The 22,830-nt window shown below is 46.7% G+C and overlaps 1 protein-coding gene across 3 annotated transcripts in view; it reads left to right on the forward strand.

Annotated features, from left to right (window-relative positions):
- CDYL (chromodomain Y like) overlaps positions 1-22,830 on the forward strand; it is a 253,277-nt gene that overhangs the window by 228,427 nt on the left and 2,020 nt on the right. For all 3 annotated transcript variants that reach the window (XM_054493303.2, XM_063665779.1, XM_054493304.2), the window contains 4 exons: positions 5,585-5,841; positions 7,604-7,776; positions 13,551-13,761; positions 21,563-21,706. In XM_054493303.2, coding sequence (XP_054349278.2) covers positions 5,585-5,841; positions 7,604-7,776; positions 13,551-13,761; positions 21,563-21,706 — 785 coding nt within the window. The remainder of the gene's footprint in view (positions 1-5,584; positions 5,842-7,603; positions 7,777-13,550; positions 13,762-21,562; positions 21,707-22,830) is intronic.

Raw genomic sequence — 22,830 nt, forward strand, 5'->3', positions numbered from 1 at the left:
TTTGTTGTATGCTTTTTTAAAGTGTTAGATTTGTTCTGGCAGGAAATTGTTAGTTGCATATCAGTTTGATCCTTTCACAGCTTACTTTGAAGCTTTGTTAGTGAAATTTTAAGTATTCTTTATTCTAGAGCTAGATTAGTTCCACTGCTGATATATGCCTGATCTGGGGTCTCTCTACTGAATGCCTCATGTATTTGATGAGATCTCTGCTCTGGCTGATGAGGACTTCCGGCCCTAGGCAAACTTGAGATTATTCAGTTTATAGGTCTCTGGTAATTTTTCTTTCCTCAAAAGTTGTTCACTGCCCAGCCTTGTGGAATTTCTCCCTGTGCATGCTCAGATTGGTTCAGCAAAGACTCAAAGGGATCCCCTACGCTCTCTGGAACTTTTTATCTATGTAGCTCCCTCCTTTTCCATGTCATGCCCCACAAATTATAGCCTCCTGGGCCTCCCCCAAGACATCTGTTCTAAGACAGCATTTTTGCCAGCTGTGTCTGGGTTTCCCATCCCTGCACCGGCAGTGTGGCAGCTGCTTTCGGTGGAAAGGCGGGTGGACTGTTAGGCTCACCATGTTTGTCTCCTTTCACTCTGGGAACATTGCCCTGAACAGCCTGTGGTCCAGTGCCTGAAAACAGTTGTTATGTGTATTTTCTTCAGTTTCCTAGTTATCAGTGGCAGGTGAAGAAGTACAGACACTGTTCTCTTTAGGTGGGAAGAGGGTGTCACAAGTCATTGTTAGAGACTTGCAGTTTTTGAAGCAGTGATATTGAACAGATTCGCCATATGTATTTGAGGGTATCCTTTTTGCTCTTGAACATATTAAAGAAAAATCAATTATTGCAAGAGATACTAAATTAGGTTTCTTTCCTAGTCGAATTTTATGTTAATAAATCCTAGGAAAGCCTTGGTACTCTCTGAATCCAAATCCTTAAGGAACTCTCAGTTCACAGAGGCAACTTGTACTCCTGTGTTTCCATGAGAGTCATTGTTCCAGGGGAGTCACACTAATTTCCACAGTTTGGGGTGAGGGGGGTGGGTTTCTTCTGAATCTCAGTGTTTACCATTTGTTTAGTCATTAGCAGCTAATTCTGCTCTGAAGTGTAGAGCTTACCATCCCTGGCTTGGGTTGAGGTAATGAGCTGTGTGACACTTGGCCAGTCACTTAGCTACTTGTCTCTAAATTGAGGGATCTGAACTAGAGAGACTTGAAGGCCCTTTCCATGAGTTTACTGAGTAAACATGTACTGAGTGTTGTGTGCACTGGGGATGGGTAGATAAGACAGGCGAGGACCCTGCTCTTACACAGCTTGGTGGAGTACATAGATGATACTCTAAATAAAAATACAATGAGAAAGAAATAACTTTCAGGGGTGTTTTGAAGAAAACAAACCAGGGTGATATGAAGTGCTGATGGGAGGGACCAGCATTAGGATGGGAGGTCCAAGAAGGCTTGTCTGAGATGCTGAAATTTGAGCTGCCATCCAGATGAGCAGAAGAAAGTGGCCATTTGAATTCCAGGTCATAGGCGTTCTAGGCAGAGGGAGGAACACATGCAAAGGTCCTGAGATGGGCACAGCCCTGGGTGGCATGAGAACCCTGGGCGACGTGAGAACACTGTGGCTTGATTGTCTTGAGCGGGGACATATGCGATGATCAGGGTCCTCCTAGTCGGTGCTGGCAGCCTGTGACTCCAAGACTTGATCCTGCTGTGAATACTTCTCTACCTAAATAGTGCAAAGTTCAGTGTCACATGCCCTACTCAGATGAGTAACGGGGAGTGCCAGGAATTACAGTGGGGTGGGGTGTGGTCGCTGAAGCTCCAACAAAATCACAGAGTCTAAAATGAGCAGGGACCTCACTGGCATGAGGAGCCAACACGGTTTTAACTCAGGAGGCTGAAGGCCAAGTTCGGTAGTCTTGGTCAGCATGAGCCAAAATGAATCCATTTTTAAATTAGCAGAACCACGGATAGTTCCGTAGGCACTATCGCCTCAAAGAAAATGCTGAAGCTTTTTCTGAGACTCACATATAAAGGCTGCATGGACTCCATGGCCTAGAAGTGTTGCTTCGGTGGAAGGAAGCCACCAGGAAAACTGCTGGGAGAGTTTAAGGAATGTGTGACTTTTACATAGAGAAAGGAAAGACACAGTGAAAGCAAGAGCAGTTCAGAGGTGGGGAGAGCAGACCTGAAGCCAGCCAGCTTTGCCCTGGTGGGAGGCAGGTGTCTTAGCCATTTGGGCTGCCTTAACAAAATACCATCAAGTGGGTGGCTTGTCAATACACAACAGAATTATTGTGTTAATTATCCTCATAATTCTGGAGAGAACCCTAAGATCAGGGTGCCAGCAGGTTCAGGATCTGCTGAGGACTCACTCCCTGGTTCACAAATAGCACCTTTTTGCTGCTTTGTCACATGGCAGAAGGGCCAGGGAATATCGGCCCTCATTTATAAGGGCACTCATCCCATTCATGAGGGCCCCACCCCCATGACCTAATCACCCCCTAAAGGCCCCACCTCCTCAGACCATCACCTTGTGGGTGAGGATTTCCCCACGGGAGTTTGGGTGAGACACAGGCATTTGGGCCGTGGCACCAGGCCTTCCTGTGTTGCCAGGATGCTGCTTTTTGTGCTTGGATATAGCAGCAATTGAAAAATCCAGCTCGGGTTGAGGAACTCTTAAAGACCCAGGAGCTCTCACTTGGCATTACCAGCTGCTGGCGTGTGTAGTCCAAAGGAACCCCCTTCTGAGAATGCCCAGAGTCTCCACATCTATCTCCTGTCCCAACATGCCAGCACCGTGTCACGTAGCCTCTGCCTGCCTCTGCACAGCATTGTTCCTGGTGTGGTCTCTTTTTAGGCAGGGAAATCGTTGCTGTCGGCTGTCACCTAAGTGGGAATGTCTTCTCACCTGCACTTTTAACAACTCCTGCTGTGCCCATGTGTGTTTTTATTGATTGATTTTTAGTTGTCTTTCATTGTGTCCTGTGGTCTGGCTTCCACTCCTCACGCCACAGTGAAGCATTGCCCACGCTTACGAGTGGCCTCTCATTTCTCCCTAGGTCACCTGTTCTGCATTCTCCTCCACCTCTGTAACACCTGCCCCTGCAGACACATCCTCACTGCTGTGGCCTGCTCTCCTTCCTTTGAGGAAACCAGTTATTGCCTTCCTGCTTCTCTGCTGCCTTCTGGCTCTGCCTGCGCCCCTCCCCAGCACTTCCCAGCTGGCTTCAGCAGGCTCACTCTCTGTCTCAGTCTTCCCCTGGGAGCTCATACTGTCAGTTCAGCCATTTCTGGCACCAACCCCAAGTACCTCTCTCCAACCCTGACTTCCCTCCCCTGATCTAGATGTGCACTTCGGGCTATGCACATCTGCACCTGGATGCTCACCCTGGAGGAAGAAGCATCTCTCCCTCGCCTCCTCCCTCAGCAACTCCAGGCTTCCCTGTGGAAGCTCCTCTTCCGCTCGCCCAGGCTCACAGGTTCACAGTCATCCAGCATCCATTTCTCTAGACTCAGAAGGTTCCTGGCCATGTGGACTCTGGGCCCCAGTTGAATGGGTTGAAGAATGATGGACAGAGGGAGAGGTGAAGACAGCAAGTGCAGGCAGGTGAGGCTGTGATGGGACTGAGACTGGAGGAGCAGATTAGAGAGGGTTCCTGAGGGGAGACGAGATTGTCAAATGTTTTTAAACAAAGATGGAAGAAGGATCTGGTAGGGAAGAGGATGGAGGTTAAAAGAAAAAGTCTTTCCTGAGTTCCTCGGAAGGACTCAGCAACACCTTTGCCGACTGGTAACATCTGACCCAATGGTCTCCAGTTAGAACTACTCCAGGCTACAAGTCCTTTGGAAGCTTGTAGAGATTTGACAGCAGTGGGATGACAGAGGTCAGTATTTTGTGTCACTGTGTTGTTGGTCATATCAACAAGTCACTGAATAGTAGTGCGTATTCCAGTGTGGACTGGAAAATGAATTACAGTGCATCCCTACCATGGGCCTCGCCTGCCACGCAGCCTTAGGAAAGAACAGGAAGCTATGTTCTGATAGAGGAGCCATTCTAAGATATTGTCGAAGGAATAACCATGAGATGTAACAATGTATGTATCTTATATATGTACAAGCAAGACAACAATGTATGATACAGCAAAACACTGTGTCTAGTGTACTGCCATCTGTACTTTTAAAAGCCAGGGTGATGGAGAAGTCTGTATTGATATTTTCTTGTATATCCATGGAGATACTCTGGAGGGGCCCCTGAGAACGCAGCCCCAGTGGCTAAGAGGGCAGGGGGGTCCTGTGTAAATAGGATCAGGCCGTGGGGGGCTTTCACCTTAATATCTTTTATATTTTTAGGTTTTTGAACCATATGTATGTATTATAACCTCTTTAAATTTTTCAAAAATATAATTAAAAAAAGAAAACCTCTAGCAATTAAAATATTATTTCCACCAGTTGAATGAAAGTCAAGTTGTTTTGCCAGGGAGGTTATTTGGCTCCTCTGAAATGTCCATTCATGAGTTTTCTGGTGGCTTTGGCTTATTCTCTTTCACTTTGGAGGAAATATTTCTGATTAATAATTCTTCATGCTCTGCCCTCAGAGAACTTCTGCCATTGCTAATGTTACTAGTAAAGTCTGATCTAGTTTTCTTACATTTCATTCCTTTTTTCCCCATCTACTCTACATTCATCACCACATTAGATCATATTTGGACAATTCATACAGTCAGGAGGATAATTATTTGCATTCTTAACCAGGCACAGTGGTTCATGCCTGCACATCTCAGCTGCTTAACAGGCCAAGGTAGGAGGATCACTTGAGGCCAAGAGTTTGAGACCAGCCTGAGCAACATAGCAAGACCCCATCTCAAGACCCTGGCAAAACATGGTTGCTGCTGTTGAGCTGTGACATACGAGGGAATGTTGGCAGGATGCTTTATGTGGTGGGGGAGAGGAGAGCTATCTTCAGCTGCTTAACAGGGCTGTTTGAAAAAGGAGTGGAACTGGAACAAGTAGATGGACTTTCTGATAGTCCCTCCCAGGGCAGCTAGAAACAACTCCCGAGTGTCCCACAGGGGCGGTGGTCTGAAGTGATGGCTGCCACACAGCTCTATGACCCGCAGAGAAGTCTGGCTGCGTCCATGTGTCTATCCAGTTTATCTTGCATTTGGAAAAAGAAGTTTCGACTAGATGGCCTTGACTCTAATAATAAGATATTTTCTTGATTATTTTCCTTTTTTATTTCAACTTCTCAAACCTGGAATAGATACTCTCCATGAGACCCATTCTCTCTTGATTCTGTCCTTTAAAAAAATCTCTTAACTATGTAGCTTCCTTTCGATAAGTACCTCTCCATCTGTATTTTTTAGGCAAGGTGAAACAAAAGAGTGACTTTCTTGTCAGACCTTGAAAGAGAACAAGTGGCTTTAAAAGTAGACTTTGGCTTTCTAAAGGTTCTAAGTTTTAATGTTCTTATATTCATTTAATCCTAAGTGTGTAATGAACATCCTTATCCAATTCAAAGATGACACCTGGGAGTGAACTGGTGGTGGGACATCACAGACTACTGTGATTTCAAACTCTCGGCAGGTACATCTCCGTTCATGGATGCATTAACAGCCAATGGGACAACCAGCATACAGACATCGGTTACAGGAGTGACTGCCAGCAAAAGGAAATTTATTGACGACAGAAGAGACCAGCCTTTTGACAAGCGATTGCGTTTCAGCGTGAGGCAAACAGAAAGTGCCTACAGATACAGAGATATTGTGGTCAGGAAGCAGGATGGCTTCACCCACATCTTGTTATCCACAAAGTCGTCAGAGAATAACTCACTAAATCCAGAGGTGAGAGGCACTTTTGGGCTGGCGTGGGCTTCGTGCTTCTCCCTGCCTGATTTCCAGGCCTGCTTGGCGGAAATGGCTCTTCCTGTGCTCTTTCTAAACCTCCTTTTGGGCCATCTGCCGATGCCCACCGGAAGGGAGGGAGCAGAGGGGAAGTTGCGGGCTTTGCTCCGTGTCCCACCTCCGATGGCCGTGAATTCAGGATGCTTGGCCTGTGCTGAGTGTCCATCCCCATTCTCCCGGGTGTGGGTCCACCCAGGCCTCTGTGCCTCTGTGGTTCACCTCCTGCCTGGAAGCTCTTCATCTGGCGGGCACGGGGCTCCATGAAGGCACGTGGAAAATGTGTGTGCACGCGCTTTGCTTTAGCTTTCATCAGATTCTTAAAGGGTTCTTTGTTCAGACAGAATTTAAATGCCCCAGGGATCCCAGTCCCTTCAGAATATTTATCATCTTTCCAGTCCCCAGATACTCCTCAGCGGTTGTAGCAGAACACATAGCAACAGGGATTTCCACACATGCTCATTGCTGATAGTGCCTAGTAAGTAAGTTTTCCAGAACTGGTTGTTGGAAAGGTTAGAACATGAATTTTGTGAAGTTTCTAGAATTGGGAGTATTTGAACCTAACCTATACCTTTCCAAAATTTTAAGTCCTAGTAGTTTGTGAGTAGCTAGGTTTTGTCCAGACAAGAAAACTTAACTACAGAAAGTCTGTGTATTCACCCAGGGTCACCTAACAAACCAGTTCAAAGTTGGTCTTTGGTACATTTTTAGACTGCAGAGTCCCTTCACTGGTTATTTTTACATGCTTCACAGAGATCACTTAAAATGATTTTGTGCCCTAAAATTACCAGTCCGTGCTAATGTGCTTGGACTTAACGCACTTACGCACCAAACTGTTTTCTGTCCCAAGTGTAATAGGGTAGTTTTTAAAACAAAACAAAACAAAAAACAGTAGAACTGAACGAGTTTCTTTCAACTGGTTTGAATGTGCCACCTGCTGTCCAAACTGGAGAAATGCCCAGTGATATAATAAGCAACTTGCCTTATCTAAGAGCCGCAATGGCTGTATAAATACTAAGATAATGTAGATTCCCATGTCCTTTTAATTATACTCTAGTTATGTAGTTATATTTTACTCCATCCCCAGCATCTCAATCTCTGGTTACAGAAAATGAGACATTTTCAAATTAATTAAAATCATGGTAGATATCAGTAACTGTATCAGGCTATGATGCATTTTTCATAGATGCAGATTATCCAGTAATAAAATGCTTTTAGGCAGGGTGTGGTGGCTGATGCATGTAATCCCAGCACTTTGGGAGGCCAAGGCAGGAGAATCACTTGAGCCCAGGAGTTCAAGACCATCCTAGGCAACATAGCAAAACTCCATCTCTACAAAAAAGTTGAAAAATGAGCCAGGCATGATGGCACAAGCCTGTAGTCCCAGCTACTTGGGAGACTGAGGCAGGAGGATTGTTTGAGCCCAGGAGTTCAAGACCACCCTAGACAACATAGCAAAACTCCATCTCTTACAAAAAAGTTGAAAAATTAGCCAGGCATGATGGCAAAAGCCTGTAGTCCCAGCTACTTGGGAGGCTGAGGCGGGAGGATTGTTTGAGCCCAGGAGTTCGAGAGCGCAGTGAGCCTTGATTAAACCACTGCACGCCAACCTGAGCAACAGAGTGAGACTGTCTCCAAAAAAAAATGCTTTTAGGATTTTAAACCCAAAATATTCTTTGCCACTTTAACTTCTGGTGACTTTCAGGTAATGAGAGAAGTCCAGAGTGCTCTGAGCACGGCCGCTGCCGATGACAGCAAGCTGGTACTGCTTAGCGCCGTTGGCAGCGTCTTCTGTTGTGGACTTGATTTTATTTATTTTATACGACGTCTGACAGATGACAGGAAAAGAGAAAGCACTAAAATGGCAGAAGCTATCAGGTACGTAAAAATGATGTTTTTTAAACATTGGTTGGTTGGGTGTTTTGTTTTTGGTATACCAGTCCTGATAGAATGGGCCTGACCAAGCCTTGAGAATAAGATATACATCTTCTTCCATGGAGACACAAGCAGCAAAATTAATTAAATCATCTGTCTTTTCTATGGGCCTGCCATAAATTACTACTTGCCTTGGGCAAATAACTGATTTCAAGGTTGGTTTAAACCCAGCAAGTGTTCAGGGAATGTTCTGATGATTAGAGTATATGATCATGTGTAGCCAGAGTTCCTATTATTTGTGCCATGAGTATGTTCTGTCCTCAACCCTTAAATAAAGATCTCTTCCAAATAATAAGTTACCATTTGCTTGACTCTGGAGTAAATTGTCTAGGCTTTATGATGAGATAGCTCCGTAACATCACATGGAGAGGGTTTTTTTTTGTTTTTTGTTTGTTTGTTTGTTTTTTTAAATACAAGTAGTGCACATTCTTGTTCAGGTTCATCCTAAGTTCCAGCTGGACAGAGAACCAGATAGTAGGGAATAAAAAGCAGAAGTCCTCCTTCTCCCTGACTCCCTCAAGGTATCCAACATTCATTTGTGTGTCTTCCCCAACCTTTTTCTGAACATTTTGTTCTCATTTTCAGTTTAATTTTTTAGACTTATTTTTAAATTCACAAGTAAAAATTGTATATACTTATAGTGTACAACGTGGTGTATTGAAACACAAATACATTGTGGAATGGTTAAATCAAGCTAATTAGGATACGCATTACCTCACATACTTACCATTTTGTGTGTGTGGTGAGAACACTTAAAATCAACTGGCAGCAATTTTCAAGTATAAAATACATTAAGTATGGTCACCATGATGTACAATAGATGTCTTGATCTAAGCATTTTCAAATATTTACTTCATATATACACACAAATAATATCAGTTTAGTTCTGTTGTTGCTTTGCAACTTGCTTTTTTCGTGTGGCAATATGACTTTGAGATATTTGTTTCCTTGGTTGTTGGATTTTCTTTTGCTATATGATAACATATAGCAGCAAAACTTTCTCTAAAACCACTTAATTCTGCTAATAGCATATCCCCTCATTTATCATGCTAATCACTGTGTGTATAATTAGAGGTGTCTAATTTTTCGGAGATGAATTCTATTTGAAATAGATGAAACCTAGTCACCAACATGAAAGTTGGCTATGCTTCTCTACCCACCTCCCTAAAATGACATATCCCCAGGTGGCCCCCATAAGCCCTTTGTGCTTGCCTTTTTAACTTACAGAGGATGAAAAATGAAAGAAAACGTAGACTGGCAAAATGGCAGTAAAGTAAGTTGGATCTTTTCCAAAATCCCAGATTTCTGGAGGGCTGAAGTTGAACTACTTTTGATAGTTACTAGGCTCCAGATGAGCACTGCCCTTGGTGCACTGGGCTTTCTAGCACCTAAACCCTTCTAGAGCTTGCACAGCAGGATTGGTGTGGTGGATAGGGGAGCGGCTCTTTTTTCTGTTTTGGTGAGTCTGGGGTAGGCAGGGATGTCTGTTTGACTGACATCCAAGATGGCTCTGATGGGCACCAAACAGCCCATCACAGGAGTCCTGGAACCCACACCTCTGGGTTGAAGGGGATTGCCTTAGCCTCTCATAACATATTTAATCATTTTCAGAATTACTGTATTTTCTCATATGATGTACACATGTATTTAGGAGGTTATCCCTTAATCTTTTGAATGTTACCTTTTACAGGCTATCACATGATGTGTGGTTTTTTTCAGAAGTGGTTTGAAATTTTATAGTCTAATCTTATTAAGTATTGTTTCTGATCTCCTAGGGGATTTCATCCCTGTGGTACACTAGGTGGGACCATCTTGTTCTTCAGTTTAAGATCAAACTGCTTGATCAGTGCCATAAATCCTTGGCTGACTCTCAGCACCTCTAAGCTTCATTATTATCCATTCAGGGTGAATTCCATGAACTTAACTTTTATTTTTAAAACACAAACCACCATGCCTCATATGGTCACTTTGTATGTTCTCCATAATATCACGCTGAATGTACACATAATATTGTGTACATCTTTTTGGTAGCTCTGCAGTAATAAGCAAATTGGATGTGTCAGCCAGTGCCTTCTGGGTCCTGGCTCCATTTTCCCGTGTAGACTTTTCCCTGGCTCCACTTGTGAGCCCTGCTGGTGCCTCGCCGGGTGCAGCTCACTCCTCCCTCCAGCGTTGAATTCCCTTGGACAGAGGCTGTGGGCTTGTGGCGCAGGGATTAGTGAAAGCAGAGGAAAGCTAGACCAAGTCAGGTTTAAGTGGAGATCTCCTTTGTTGAACTTTATGTCACTTTAAAAGTTCATTTTCATCAGCTCCCTGCTCACTCCACTCTCCCTACTCCCCACAAAAAGCTGGATTGATATTCTTGTGAAGAGCCAAGTCCTGCTTCAGGAAAACCGACTTGTTTCTTCTTTATGTGACTATATTTTTGTCAATGTGAATTTTCCTTAATATACTCTGGCAAGATCAGAAAAATAATTAGTTACACCAGAGTCACTTAACCTTTCCTTTTCTTATTTGCATTTAAATTAATTTTTATGTGGATAAAAGCTCTTCCTGTGTATATTTTTCATTTCTTTCATGTCTTGTCTCATGTTCCTTAAAACTTGGAGGCAAAGGACTTCATTGTAGCAAGTTTCCAAAGGAAAAGGGGGAAACAGGAAGATGAGGTTTCATATTAGGTCACCAGGTATCTAGAGCAGCTGACTTCATTATGAGGATTGGTTTGCAGTTTGCAGAGTAATTGCAACAAAAATATTCTGCACATTCGTGGTTAGAACAAAATTATTTCAAGTTCATGGACAGCATTAGGCTTTTGAAATCTGCCGGAACCAGTAGCTGCCACTGGGTTTTAAGGACCAGGAGACTTCTCTCCCCAGAAGTGAGGTTTCTTCTTCCTCCCACAGAGGGAGACCGGGGGCCCTGCCCAAGCAGTGCTCCAGGGGCAAGAGGATTTGGGAGAGAACAAAGTGAACCAGTAAACATGCCCCATGACCCTGACCTGTACCCCATTAGTCCTTCAAACGAAGGTGCCATTCAAATGAGAGAGACCTCAGCCATGGAAAGGCAGCACACTGGCTGCCCAACTTTAGGTCCCTGCTGCCTCTTTCTCCCCAAACATTCCTTTGACAGTCCCTACATCTTATGTGATTTTCCAACTGTTTGATATCTCCAGATTAGTAAATGTCCTTTAAAGGAAGAGTTTTGTTTAATTATAAAGTCTTTTTAGACTAATTATGTGGCAAATATCAGCCTCCTTCCCTGCCATACCCAACAACAGCCTTGAATTCAATTCCAAAGAAACAAATTTAAATTCAGTACGTTGCATGGCACACATTTGAGTGTTCATACATTTTGATTTTAAGTTTAAAACACACTTGATTGAAGCCCACAGAAGCAGGGGCTACTCAGGAGAGGACCGTCCCAGGCTTGAAGGCAGCCCCTGCCTCGCCTCTGGTTCCTTGTGCCTTGATTTGCAGCTCCCTTGGTTAAGCCTTTATGGTCCTGGGAAGTTTCTGCTAGGCAGAGAAAGCATTTCTGTAAAGGTTTCCTTTTTTAAAACAAAATGAGTGTCCACATCCATTTCTGACATCTCAGGGCTCAGTATTCAGAATGGCCAGTTCCCATTCCCTGAAAAGGGAAGGGGGTCTTTGCTCCAGAGCATGCTGGTTCATTCATACCCCGCCCAGAAAGAACCACCAGCTTCAGGTGAAGTCACCATTCCAGACAAAAGTAAAAATAAAATTTCAGTTCCAAAAAATGCCTTCAGCCTATCAAAATCTAAGTTTCAACTTATCAATATCTATTAATAATTTAGAAGCAGATTTTTTTATACAAATATATGGGCAGGGGGGCAAGGATATGTGAAATAATTCCTTTTACTGTTTCCCTGTAGAATTATCTTCTTATTACCTTGATTTTTATCATCCCTTTCATGTTAATTGATCGCCCCATCCGTGGTTTCCAGATGTCAGCCTGGGCAACGGCTATAACAGTTTGCCTTCTGTTCCATGAGGCAGATGAAATTGGAGCTACTCAGATTTTGGGAACAGCTGCTCCCTATCATGGAGACAGTTCAGCAGTTTTACCTTTTCATGAGTCATCAGTTACTGGGCCTAGGAAATGTAGTTCCATCTTGTGTCATTGACCCCATATCCCTCAAAAGATGACACAACTGAAATAGCTTCATGTAGTTCTTCTAGGCTTATTTCAAGAGTCTGCTTAAAAGGTTGTCTGACACTCTGTATCATTAAACCCCAGTGTGATCTTTCTAACAATGCCCCAGGCTCTCTCATTTAGAAAGACTTATTGCAACTCATTCATTTGAATGAGTTAATTCTTGCTCAGTGCAAAGATCCCACAAACCTTGGGGGCTAGGCTGAGGTCCAGCTGCTAAACTCTGCAATTCCTCACTCTCCTGTTCACACACACACACACACACACACACATACACACACACAGACACACCCTCCTCACCTCCTCATCTCCCCAACCTGCCCCTTCCAAAAAATATGAGTCATCCGTCAGTGTCTCGGGGAATTGAGCGGGGAGCTATCTCAGATGCTGAGTCATGATTTTCAGAGAAGATCTGAACAGATTGCTCTGGTTTTAAATTGCTGAATTGTAGAGAGCATCTAGATTGTTATTTTCAGTATTAAAGATGAGGGTCAGGTTTAGAATCCAGCAAGTGAAAAGCTGTCCTTACTCTGCACTTCTGATCTAGAACTCAGCCTGCACTAAAGGGACTATCTTGTGTTTATTCTTTTCTCCACTGTGTGAAATCATAACAAGAAACAACCTCTGAGCATAAAATCAGCTTCTGGTATTTGGGGGAAGAAAATGCACATTCCTGAAGTGGTATGACACCAAGCTACCCCACATTGAAAAGCAGCCTACTTTTCCAGCCTGATCTAGAGCAAATCCCAAAATAGCATTGGCTTGATTTATTAAACCTCTATCCTGTGCAGAGGCTGCCCCACGCCTGACGCCACTGTCCTCCGAACTCCTGCTGCAGCCGTACCTTCCAGCCCGTGGTGGAGCAGGATGTGGGTACAGGCCTGAGCCCTGTGCTGTTTGCTCTTCTTGTTTGCGGGTCTCATGTCTTGAGCCAGCCTGTGACACTCTTGTCTCTGTATCCCCCAGACTGTTCAGTCCACTTCCACATAAACTCAGGAAATAGCAGTTATTGCCAAATAATCAGTGAGCTGTCTGAAATCATGAACCAAGGCCAGACCCAGATCCCGGGGTTTTTGTGACCCCTAATCCACCACTGTACACTTAACACCAGGCAGTCTTAGTATGCCCTGGGCCAGAGTTCCTCTGTGACAGCTTCTTGATGTGTCTTATGAAGCCCAGAATATGTACTGGGCTCCCGTGTCTTCGAGGGAAGACAGGTTGGGGAGCAAGATGTGTTGTTTACAGAGCCCGAGAGCCACCTGCAAATTCCAGCGCAGCTCATGGCTGCATGTTACCCTTTGGCCCTCACTTAGGGCCTGTAGCAACAGCTACGACATGCGTGGGCTCTAGGCTGTCACCAAACCTTTACAACACGCAGTAAATAAGTCTAGGGTCCACAACTGCTGGGGAAGGCCTTAAACAAATCTCAAGTCTTCATGATTTCTGCAGCGTTTACATCTTGGTAAATTGAATTCCATAATAGACTTTTCCTTTGCTCAAATATGCAATGTTTTGAGTAATTCCCCATTTATTTTTCATTTTAGAAACTTCGTGAATACTTTCATTCAATTTAAGAAGCCCATTATTGTAGCAGTCAATGGCCCGGCCATTGGTCTAGGAGCATCTATATTGCCTCTTTGCGATGTGGTTTGGGCTAACGAAAAGGCTTGGTTTCAAACACCCTATACTACCTTCGGACAGAGTCCAGATGGCTGTTCTACCGTTATGTTTCCCAAGATAATGGGAGGAGCATCTGTGAGTACCTTTTTAAAAAAAAAAAAAATTATTCTAGAAAGCTTCCTGAAGAAATCTAGTTTGGTTATTGTTTTTCTAAAGCTGTACAGTGTGTATTCTGTGGGGACTTTCCATCTTGTAATTCAGATTTGGGTTCATAGACGTTGTTGACCCTTTTTGCATCATTCCCTAGAGAAAGACTTCATTCATTGAGGAGCCTACCACTTTGCATAATTCACACTGATGTCTACTGTTAGTAAATACCCAATCTGTAACCCAACCAACAATTTGCAGTCGAAAAGTTCTTCACCTAATAACTTAAAAGCTGCACTTTTAAGAGAAGGCAATTTTAAGAGGGAGCAAAGTTACATAGGATTAGAGGGTTGTCTTCCATATAATTGTGTGTTTTTATTTCTTTAACTGTTTAATCCGTTCTTTATAGTAGTTTGTGTTTGTATTGTAGCTTGTGATTTATCAAACAGTTATTCACATCTCATTCCCTAGTCCTTGAAATAGTGCAGGAGGTGATGTCACAGGTCAGGTTCTCCAGAAGCAGACACTGAGATGAGTTTGGCACGTGGAGAATTAGCAGGTAGTCAGTACCTGTGGAAGGGATGGGGAGGAAGCAGGACCGGACAGAGGAAGAGGTCAAAATGATACTATGTCCATCATCCTTGGGTGTGGGATGCGCAGAAAGCGTTGCGCCCTGGATGAGGTGGCTCCCTACAGCTGAGGGCATCCCTAAAGGCGCCCTATGACCGTCTGCTAACAGCAGCACCCGCAGCCAGGCCTCCCCAGGAGCGATCATGGCAGCACAGTTCCATGTCCACCACAGTTCACCCCAGTGCCATTCAGATCATTCATGCACCGTTTGGGGGTCACCTCCTTCAGGTTCCAAGGGGGCTTTCTTTCTGGGAGAAACTTAGAGGAAGAAGATTAGGCAGCAATAACTTGCAGGCCAGAACCTGAAATGTTTAACCTGGGTGTTGTAATCGGTGGGTAAAAGTGTGATGAGAAAAAGGATATTTGGATCCTCTCATTATTTGCAGTGGGAAAAATAGTAACTTTACAGTAGAGAAACCTGGCAGGTACCACCTTGCTGTGTGGTCAGAGTTCACAAAAATAAGACAAAAGCCAACATGAAGCACTGAGGGGAACACAGCCTTCATCGCTGCGTGGGACTCCTCCTGAAGGTGCAGCAGCTCAGTCTCATCATGAGGAACGTCAGGCCCAGACTGGGGGTCAGTCTGCAGACACCCGCAGTGCTCCTCCAAAGCGCCAAGGTGGGAGAAGACGTGGAAAGACTGAGGAACCGTCTCAGACTGGAGGAGACCGAGGGGACATGACAGCTCAGAACATCAGGGACCCAGGATGGGCTCCTGGGCCAGAGAAAGGACAAGAGTGGGAAGGCTGGTTAAATTCACATCGTGTTTGTAGTTGAGTGAATAGCACATTGTCAGCGGCTTTGGTCATCTTAAGATGTTATGTGACATTTTGTAACCTAGGGAGAGCTGCCTGAAGGTTTACGGGAACTCTGCACTACTTTTGTCATCTTCCTGCATCTGAACGTACTTGAAAACCAGAACGTTTAAAATAAAGGAATGCAAGAGAGGAGGAGGAAGGTGAATAGGCCAGACCGTGTCCCCCATGCCGCACTGGTCTCAGAGCTGCCCTGCTCCTCACCTTCTCACACCCCAGGCTAGTTCCCCTCACCCATAGCTCCCACCTCTGCTGGCCTCAGCAGCCGCCCGAATGCTAAAACACTCACCCCCAAGGGATCTGTGGCCTGCTCACTGTGCCTAGCTCAGAGTTGCTGCACTTGTCCACTTAACTGCTATAGTTGATCAGGGGAGGAACAAGCAGCACCGGCCTCCATCCCATTTCCCAGGCTGCCTGTCCTTCCAGATAAAGGTCTTTGTACCGTATGTGCTACAAATCAGAAAACGCTGCTGCCCACCATCATGGAGCCACCTCCAAACTGGCACCTCTCAGGCCGTGCCGATGCCCTACCAGGCTGGCGGCTGCGGCAGGTGCTGTATGTGACTTAGCCACAGGACTCTGGGGTCCTGTCCGCTGACATGGTCTTTGCTGTGAGGATGGTGTTCTGGTCACAGCGCAGTACCCTGAGGCACCCCATGCTGGTGGGCTAGACCTTCCATAGCCACAGAGAGTGGTGCTGCCTGAGGATCTGCAGGTGGGACAGGCCAACTCAGACCCAGAGGATGCACCCATGCCTGTTGGAGCGTGCTGCCCAGTGCCCACAGGCGGGCCTCCCTGGGAATGGTGCCATGTGGGCCGATCACATTGGCATCTCCTGCTGGCAGTCTGGACGCTCAGTAGCAACAGCGGCTGCATCAGCCTTTGATAAGTCAGAGACTGTGGTGTTGAGGCCCCTCTGGCCAGCCCTGGGTGGCCAGCGACCATCAGCCGTCTCAAAGCTGTTCAGTGCCCCTCCATGGCGGATGCTGTCAGGTGGACGTGAATGTGAGACAGCAACCTGCACGCTTCCCATTCCTCCACCCCCCACACGCCTCTGTCCAGGACACCCACCCCTGCTGGGAGCTAGTGTTATTCTAACCTTGACCCACTTTTCCTCCTACACCAGGGGGTGACCAGGTGCATCTGCCCCCATTGGGGGCATTTTCCTCACCACGTTCTCTTCCAGGCCTGCTGGATGAGGCTCTGGTGAAGTTGCTGTCCCCTTTTTGGCTTGCGCATCCACCCAGTGAGCCAACCCACCCACAGGCCACACTCGGTCACAGGGAGTCCCCCCATGGCTGTAGGTATGAGCTGAGGCAGGGCGCGGGTACGCAAGGGTCTGGGGGTGACGCAGGGGTCTAGGCTGCCAGCCCATGCCCTCCGGAGCTTGCCAAGCCCATCTGTGCATCCGCCGCGGGCCCTGCCTGACCTTGCGCCTGTGGGGCTGATGGAACTCAGCTCGTGGTGGTCACTCCCCACATGTGGTGGTGTGGGGTCCCGTGGTCAGGCGCTTTGCCTCTCCCAGTCCCAGCCAGCACTCCAGGCACTCCTTTCCCTGCTGTAGATGGCCCCACCGGCTGTGCTGCCCTCCTCCCTCTGGCACTGACCACAGGCTCCATAGGCATCTTGTCCCACCCCTCCCTACTCAGCCCTGGCCTTTCAGCCTCACTCAGCAGGGCCCCCACCTCCTTCGTGCTTCCAGTAGCCATCCCAGCAGCTAGGTCAGACCATCTCCTGGGAACCTAGCAGGGGTAAATCAGTATCACAGGAGAGCCCCCACGTCAGTGAATCTCCTGTCCAGCTTGTGGTTGGGCCCCAGGTCAGGTGGCCTGAGAATCCAGGCCCTCGTGTTTCTCACAGCTCCCACCTGCACCCTTGGCTGGGTCGTGCAGCCCGTTTCAGGGAAGAGGTGAGTTACAGGCCTGACGCCAGGAGAGGAGATGGGGCAGGTTTTGGGGGGCAGTGTTGCCTTGCTTGAGAGATATTTGCCTTATCTTCTAGCACGGGGGGCTTACGTGTTCTGATAGGGATGGGTGGGCCATGTCCGTAGGCTCCGGATCAGAGGAAGCTGGACTTCAAAGTTGGGGGCATTCACCCAGAAGCGCCCATACCAAGTTCTGGGGTACCTCCCCACCCCTCACAAGCTGACAGACCTTCCTCCAGTGGCTGATTAACCTGGGTGGAGCTTGACCACTCTTGCTGACAAGTCCGGGGCTAGGGCTGAGTCTCAGCCCTCTGCACCTCTTGCTCCCAGCTGCCCCTCTGCACCTCTTGCTCCCAGCTGCCCCTCTGCTTGCACCCATGTCCCTGCCCCTCACCTGTGAGAGTGTTAGCACGTGGACGGCCGCCTGTGCCAGGTACTGTGGCTTCTCCACCTGGCCTGTTGGGGGGTAGTCCCTTGTTGCCAGCTGGGGAGCCGTGCAGTTTCTAAATCCCTCTCCTCACCCTTGGTTTGTCCACTCCCCCTGTCACAGGGTGGTTTCTCTGGAAGCTAAGATAGATTTGGGAAGCAGGGTCTGGTAGATTAGGTGCCAGCATCCGTGGAAGGGCAGAAAGGAAGCAGGATTGGGCAGAGCTGACTGACAGGGAGCTCTGGAACCACGTGGCCTCACTGGGGGACAATGTCTGGAGACAACTTGGTTGTCACACATGAGATGGCCATTAGCAGAGGCCGGGGTACTGCTCAGCATCCTCCGTAGCACACGGGACAGCCCTGCTCAGCACCCTGCATGTAGCACACAGGACAGCCCCCACACCAAACAACAGTCTAGCCCAGAATGTCCCTAGTGTCCAGGGGGAGAAACCCTGCTCTAACTCAAGAGCGAAGAGCCTGCATTTCACTCAGCGGGATTTCTACACTTTCTGAGCAGAGTATCTGACGAAGCCTCTCTACAGAAAGTGAATAAACGCTGTTCAGATGACTTGTGTTATGACAACTCTTGTTGAAAGTGACTATGCAAATGATGTAAATGATGTCGTTCCTTTCGTGAGCCTTTGGTGTATTTGAGCTTTCAGCAGCCTGAGGCAAGACTGGGACAAGTGTGGTTTTCCCCACTTTGCATGTGCAGAGCTCTGCCAGGAGGATAAGCTAAAGGAATCACATTATCAAGATAAAAAGAATATGCAAATAATGCAGGCTGTGCGGCCTCTCCTTTCTTACAGCAGGCCCTCAGCTGTAGGCGCGACTACGTAAATCAGCCAAGGAATCTCTTCTAGTTTAGCCTTCCCAGTGCCCAGTAGACATTCATGGAGTGCACAGAGGATGGCACGGTCTGACGCCCACAGGCTCCCACGTGGAAATCTTGCACCTCCCAGGGGCCTGCTGGGGTGTGAAGCTGGAGAATGCCCAGCGAGTACCTGAGGGCCTCACCCCAAGCTCACAACTTGAGAGCCGTCTCTTGGGGACTTCAGAGACTGGCCTGAGGGAGCAGGTGGTAAAACCTCTGCCACAGCAGTCCCCATAAGGCTGAAGATTCTTGGATCCCCTCTGCTCATACTGGGCCAGTTTCCTCGCCACCCCTCCTGCTGTACTCTGGCCGAACTAAAAAGACATCTCTATTTAACTTTCCTCGGCATTTCCCATTTCTCTGGATGGTTCCATGATAACTTTCTTTTAATAGTTGGACAACTTTGACCACATCATGAGGTGATGTAGGTTGTCTACAGGGAGTCCCTGTGCACTCAGCCATCTCAGAGCAACGTGCTAGATGGTCAGGTTCCCACTGACTCCATCTGTGTGAATCTGTTATTCGGATAGAGGTTTGAAACCTCTCATTTTAAAACTACTGAAAATAGTGTGTTTATATAAGAATACGCTCACGCAAATTGCGTGTATTTAATCCTATAATACAAATCTTACCAAGGGAGATTTGTTGTTGTTTTCTTGGGTGACTGTCATTCAAACCAACTCACTGGCCATATTTAAGTGAGAAAGCATTAACAACCTAGCGTGAGCCCTGTTATTTTTGCTCTTGAGTAAATTTAAAAATGCCCTTGCTTGTCCTGCACATTCAACCACCTGGAATGGAGAACACCAAAAGTAGGAAAAGGATCTCCAGGGATGAGCAGGCATGGAGCCAGCGGGGCTGGGGAGGAAGACCAGCCGCAATGAGTGAGTGCTGAGCAGAGAGAAGGGCCATTCTCGGCTGGCATCAGGCCCAAGAGAGTCAAGAAAGGCGGATAAAAGGGAGACAGGGAAGAGAACAGTGGTGGGGCTGTAAATTGACCTCCAGGTGGCAGAAAATAAAGTTGGAAGAATTGACTGGAACAGACAGCCAGGGCCCTAAGGAAGGGCGGGAGAGGAAGCCTGCAGACACTGCCCTTCATGATTGAGCCACAGGCACCAGGCCTGGCGGGGTCACTTGCCTCTGCTGCCCAAGCTAAGGCTCTGCTAAGCTGGTCCTGAGAACATACTTCATGCTCAACTTCAGGGATGTGGCTGTAGTGTCCTCACTCTGTGCTGAGAATGAAAGAAACAGTCTATGAAAGGAAAACCCCGACAGCATAGAGCACTTCCTGCGGCAGCAGCACTACGCCGGGAGTCTCGCTCCCTTTCCTGCTGCATTTGGGTCTGCCGTTACAAGGACTGTCAAAACCACTCACAGTAAGGTCAGGTCACGTTTCTGAATCCATTGTTTATGGACTGTCTTTTCACTGAGAAGAAGCTCTTCAGTTCAGGGATTTCTAGAACTTCTCCAGACTCTTCAAAAACTCATGACTTTGTCCAAGTTGGTAATCCCAGCACTTTGGGAGGTCGAGGCGGGCGGATCACGAGGTCAGGAGATCGAGACCATCCTGGCTAACACGGTGAAACCCCGTCTCTACTAAAAATACAAAAAATTAGCCGGGCGCGGTGATGGGCACCTGTAGTCCCAGCTACTCGCGAGGCTGAGGCAGGAGAATGGCATGAACCTGGGAGGCGGAGCTTGCAGTGAGCCGATATTGCGCCACTGCACTCCAGCCCAGGCGACAGAAGGAGACTGCGTCTCAAAAAAAAAAAAAAAAAAAAAAAAGAGAAAAAGAAAAAGAACCTTGCAAACCCTCGTGAGGAGCCTGTCTCCAGGCATGTTTTCCAGCCTCTGCCTGCATGGAGGGGCAGTGAGTCAGCCGCGTGTTTGCTTTGCCGCCTCTGCCTGTGTGCTCTCCAAGCTGCGGGTTCCACGTGCGGTAAACGGCATCAAGACATGGACAGAAGGTGTATGGGCAGTCTTACACTGTGTCAGCGACTTCGGGGCCAAAACTATCTTTTGTGATTTTGCCTCTTTTGGAAGTGGAAGCCACCTACCGAAATTGTGTTTTACCAGAGCCCCAGGAGCTCATAGTCAAGGCTTTGTGACATCAGAGTTGTTAGGAAGGTTAACCAGGCAGGATAAACAACAGACCAAAAATTGTCCCATCAGTGTGGAGTTTCTTTATCAGACATGTGTGCACCCCTTCCTGCCTTATCTCAGCATCTGTGAGCCTGTCATTTGAATGATGTAAAATCCATACATGTTGTACTGAGACCTTAAAAGTGATCTAGTTAAGTGTCATGTATTAAAAAATAAAGTGATCTAGAATCCAGGACAAGGTTAAAATTAATTTCATATATACACATATATGTTTTTTTAAAGAAAAACTAATGTCAGCTTTCTCCATTGAGCCATGCGAGGTAACTATAGCCAGCCCCTGTCAAGCAGATTATGGTAATTTTTTGACACATTCAAGCCCTGAATAGTTCTGTCTTTTCATATCCAGGCGATACAAGGCAGCCTCCAAGGTACACTCTAGCAGAAACAGTCACTGCCATTAGAATATTTTTTCTGTATATTAAAAACAAGTCACCATTGGCCTCCTAGATAAAGAAAATGTTTGGTAGGAGTTCTATGCCTAGTTCAAATCCTTAAAATTATAAATTACCTAACTTTGCATATGTTGATTTTCCCAGGATTGTTTTGTGAATTAAAAGAGAGCTCACACGTGGGAAGGGCCAGCATTAGGGGGAGGAAGGCAGATGGAGGAGAGGAAGTTATACCAGTAACTTTTTAAACGATGGCAAAAAGACCTTTTCTGTTTTAGATTTCTGTATTGAGTCCCTGTAATTCTGTAGTAGGTTGTAAAATAAGACTTTTTTTGCATTCCTTTTTAAGAAAAAAATCATCAGCCCGATAGATTACTTTCCCACCTGTCCAGTGGACTGCACCTTGCACAGGGTCTGTTCCCAGCGGCCCCTAGAGGATGTGCCCCATTTCCCCGCGGGGCTGGTGTTTGTGAATGTCTCTCTTTGGTGTGGATTTTAAGGGATGGGTCTTCCCCACCCACCTCCCACCACAATTCATGTTACATCCACTCTTCTTTCTTGCAGGCAAACGAGATGCTGCTCAGTGGACGGAAGCTGACGGCGCAGGAGGCGTGTGGCAAGGGCCTGGTCTCCCAGGTGTTTTGGCCCGGGACGTTCACTCAGGAAGTGATGGTTCGCATTAAGGAGCTTGCCTCGTGCAATCCAGTTGTATGTCTAATTGCTTCTGTTACACATGTTACTTTTTAAAAAATAGAACCTTTTCCCTCAGAGAGCTCACAAATTTGCGATTATTCCTAAGTCCTTTACGTTTGTCCTCAATAGAGCACCTTCCCGTGAAGTCCTGCCAGAAGCTACTGCCGCCACCACTGCCCCCACGCACGCCTTGCCTTCCCTTTGCAAATACCCAGGAACCACAGGAATGGACTTCAGTCTGAAATGTCAGCGAGTTAGCAAATGTCCTATGAAAGTCAACAACTAACATGGATATATAATTCTTTACTGGTTCCAAAGCCTTTCATTCACATTATTAGCTTCTCCCCCCTTTCACAGTGGGCCTAAGTTGTTTTTGGGTTGTTGTTGTTTGTGAGATGGAGTCTCACTCTGTCGCTCAGGCTTGAGTGCAGTGGTGTAATCTCGGCTCACTGCAGCCTCAACCTCCCGGGTTCAAGTGATGCTTGTGCTTCAGCCTCCCGAGTAGCTGGGACTACAGGCATGCGCCACCATGCCTGGGTTATTTTTGTATTTTCAGTAGAGACGGAGTCTCACCACGTTGGCCAGGCTGGTCTCAAACTCCTGACCTCAAGTTGATCCACCCACCTCAGCCTCCCAAAGTGCTGGGATTACAGGCGTGAGCCACTGTGCCCGGCCTATTCAGCACATTTATTAAACAAAAACTTCGGAGGCCGGGCACAGTGGCTCACGCCTGTAATCCCAGCACTTTGGGAGGCCGAGGAGGGCAGATCACTTGAGGTCAGGAGTTGGAGACCAGCCTGGCCAACATGGCAAAACCCTGTCTGTACTAAAAATCCAAAAGTTAGCCAGGCTTGGTGGTGCACGCCTGTAATCCCAACTACTCGAGAGGCTGAGGTGAGAGAATTGCTTGAACCCGGGAGGCGGAGGTTGCAGTGAGCGGAGATCACGCCACCGCTCTCCAGCCTGGGCAACAAAGCAAGACCCTGTGTCAAAAAAAAAAAAAAAACACAATTTTTTTAAAAAATATGCTTCTAACAAAATTGCATTTGGCAAATTACAGGATGTGAAATGCATAATATTAACCGACATGACTCCCATCCCAGGCAGACAAGCAACCCTCATTATGAAAATTACATTTT

This window comes from Pongo pygmaeus, chromosome 5 (assembly GCF_028885625.2).
Source record: "Pongo pygmaeus isolate AG05252 chromosome 5, NHGRI_mPonPyg2-v2.0_pri, whole genome shotgun sequence".
Lineage (NCBI taxonomy): Eukaryota > Metazoa > Chordata > Mammalia > Primates > Hominidae > Pongo > Pongo pygmaeus.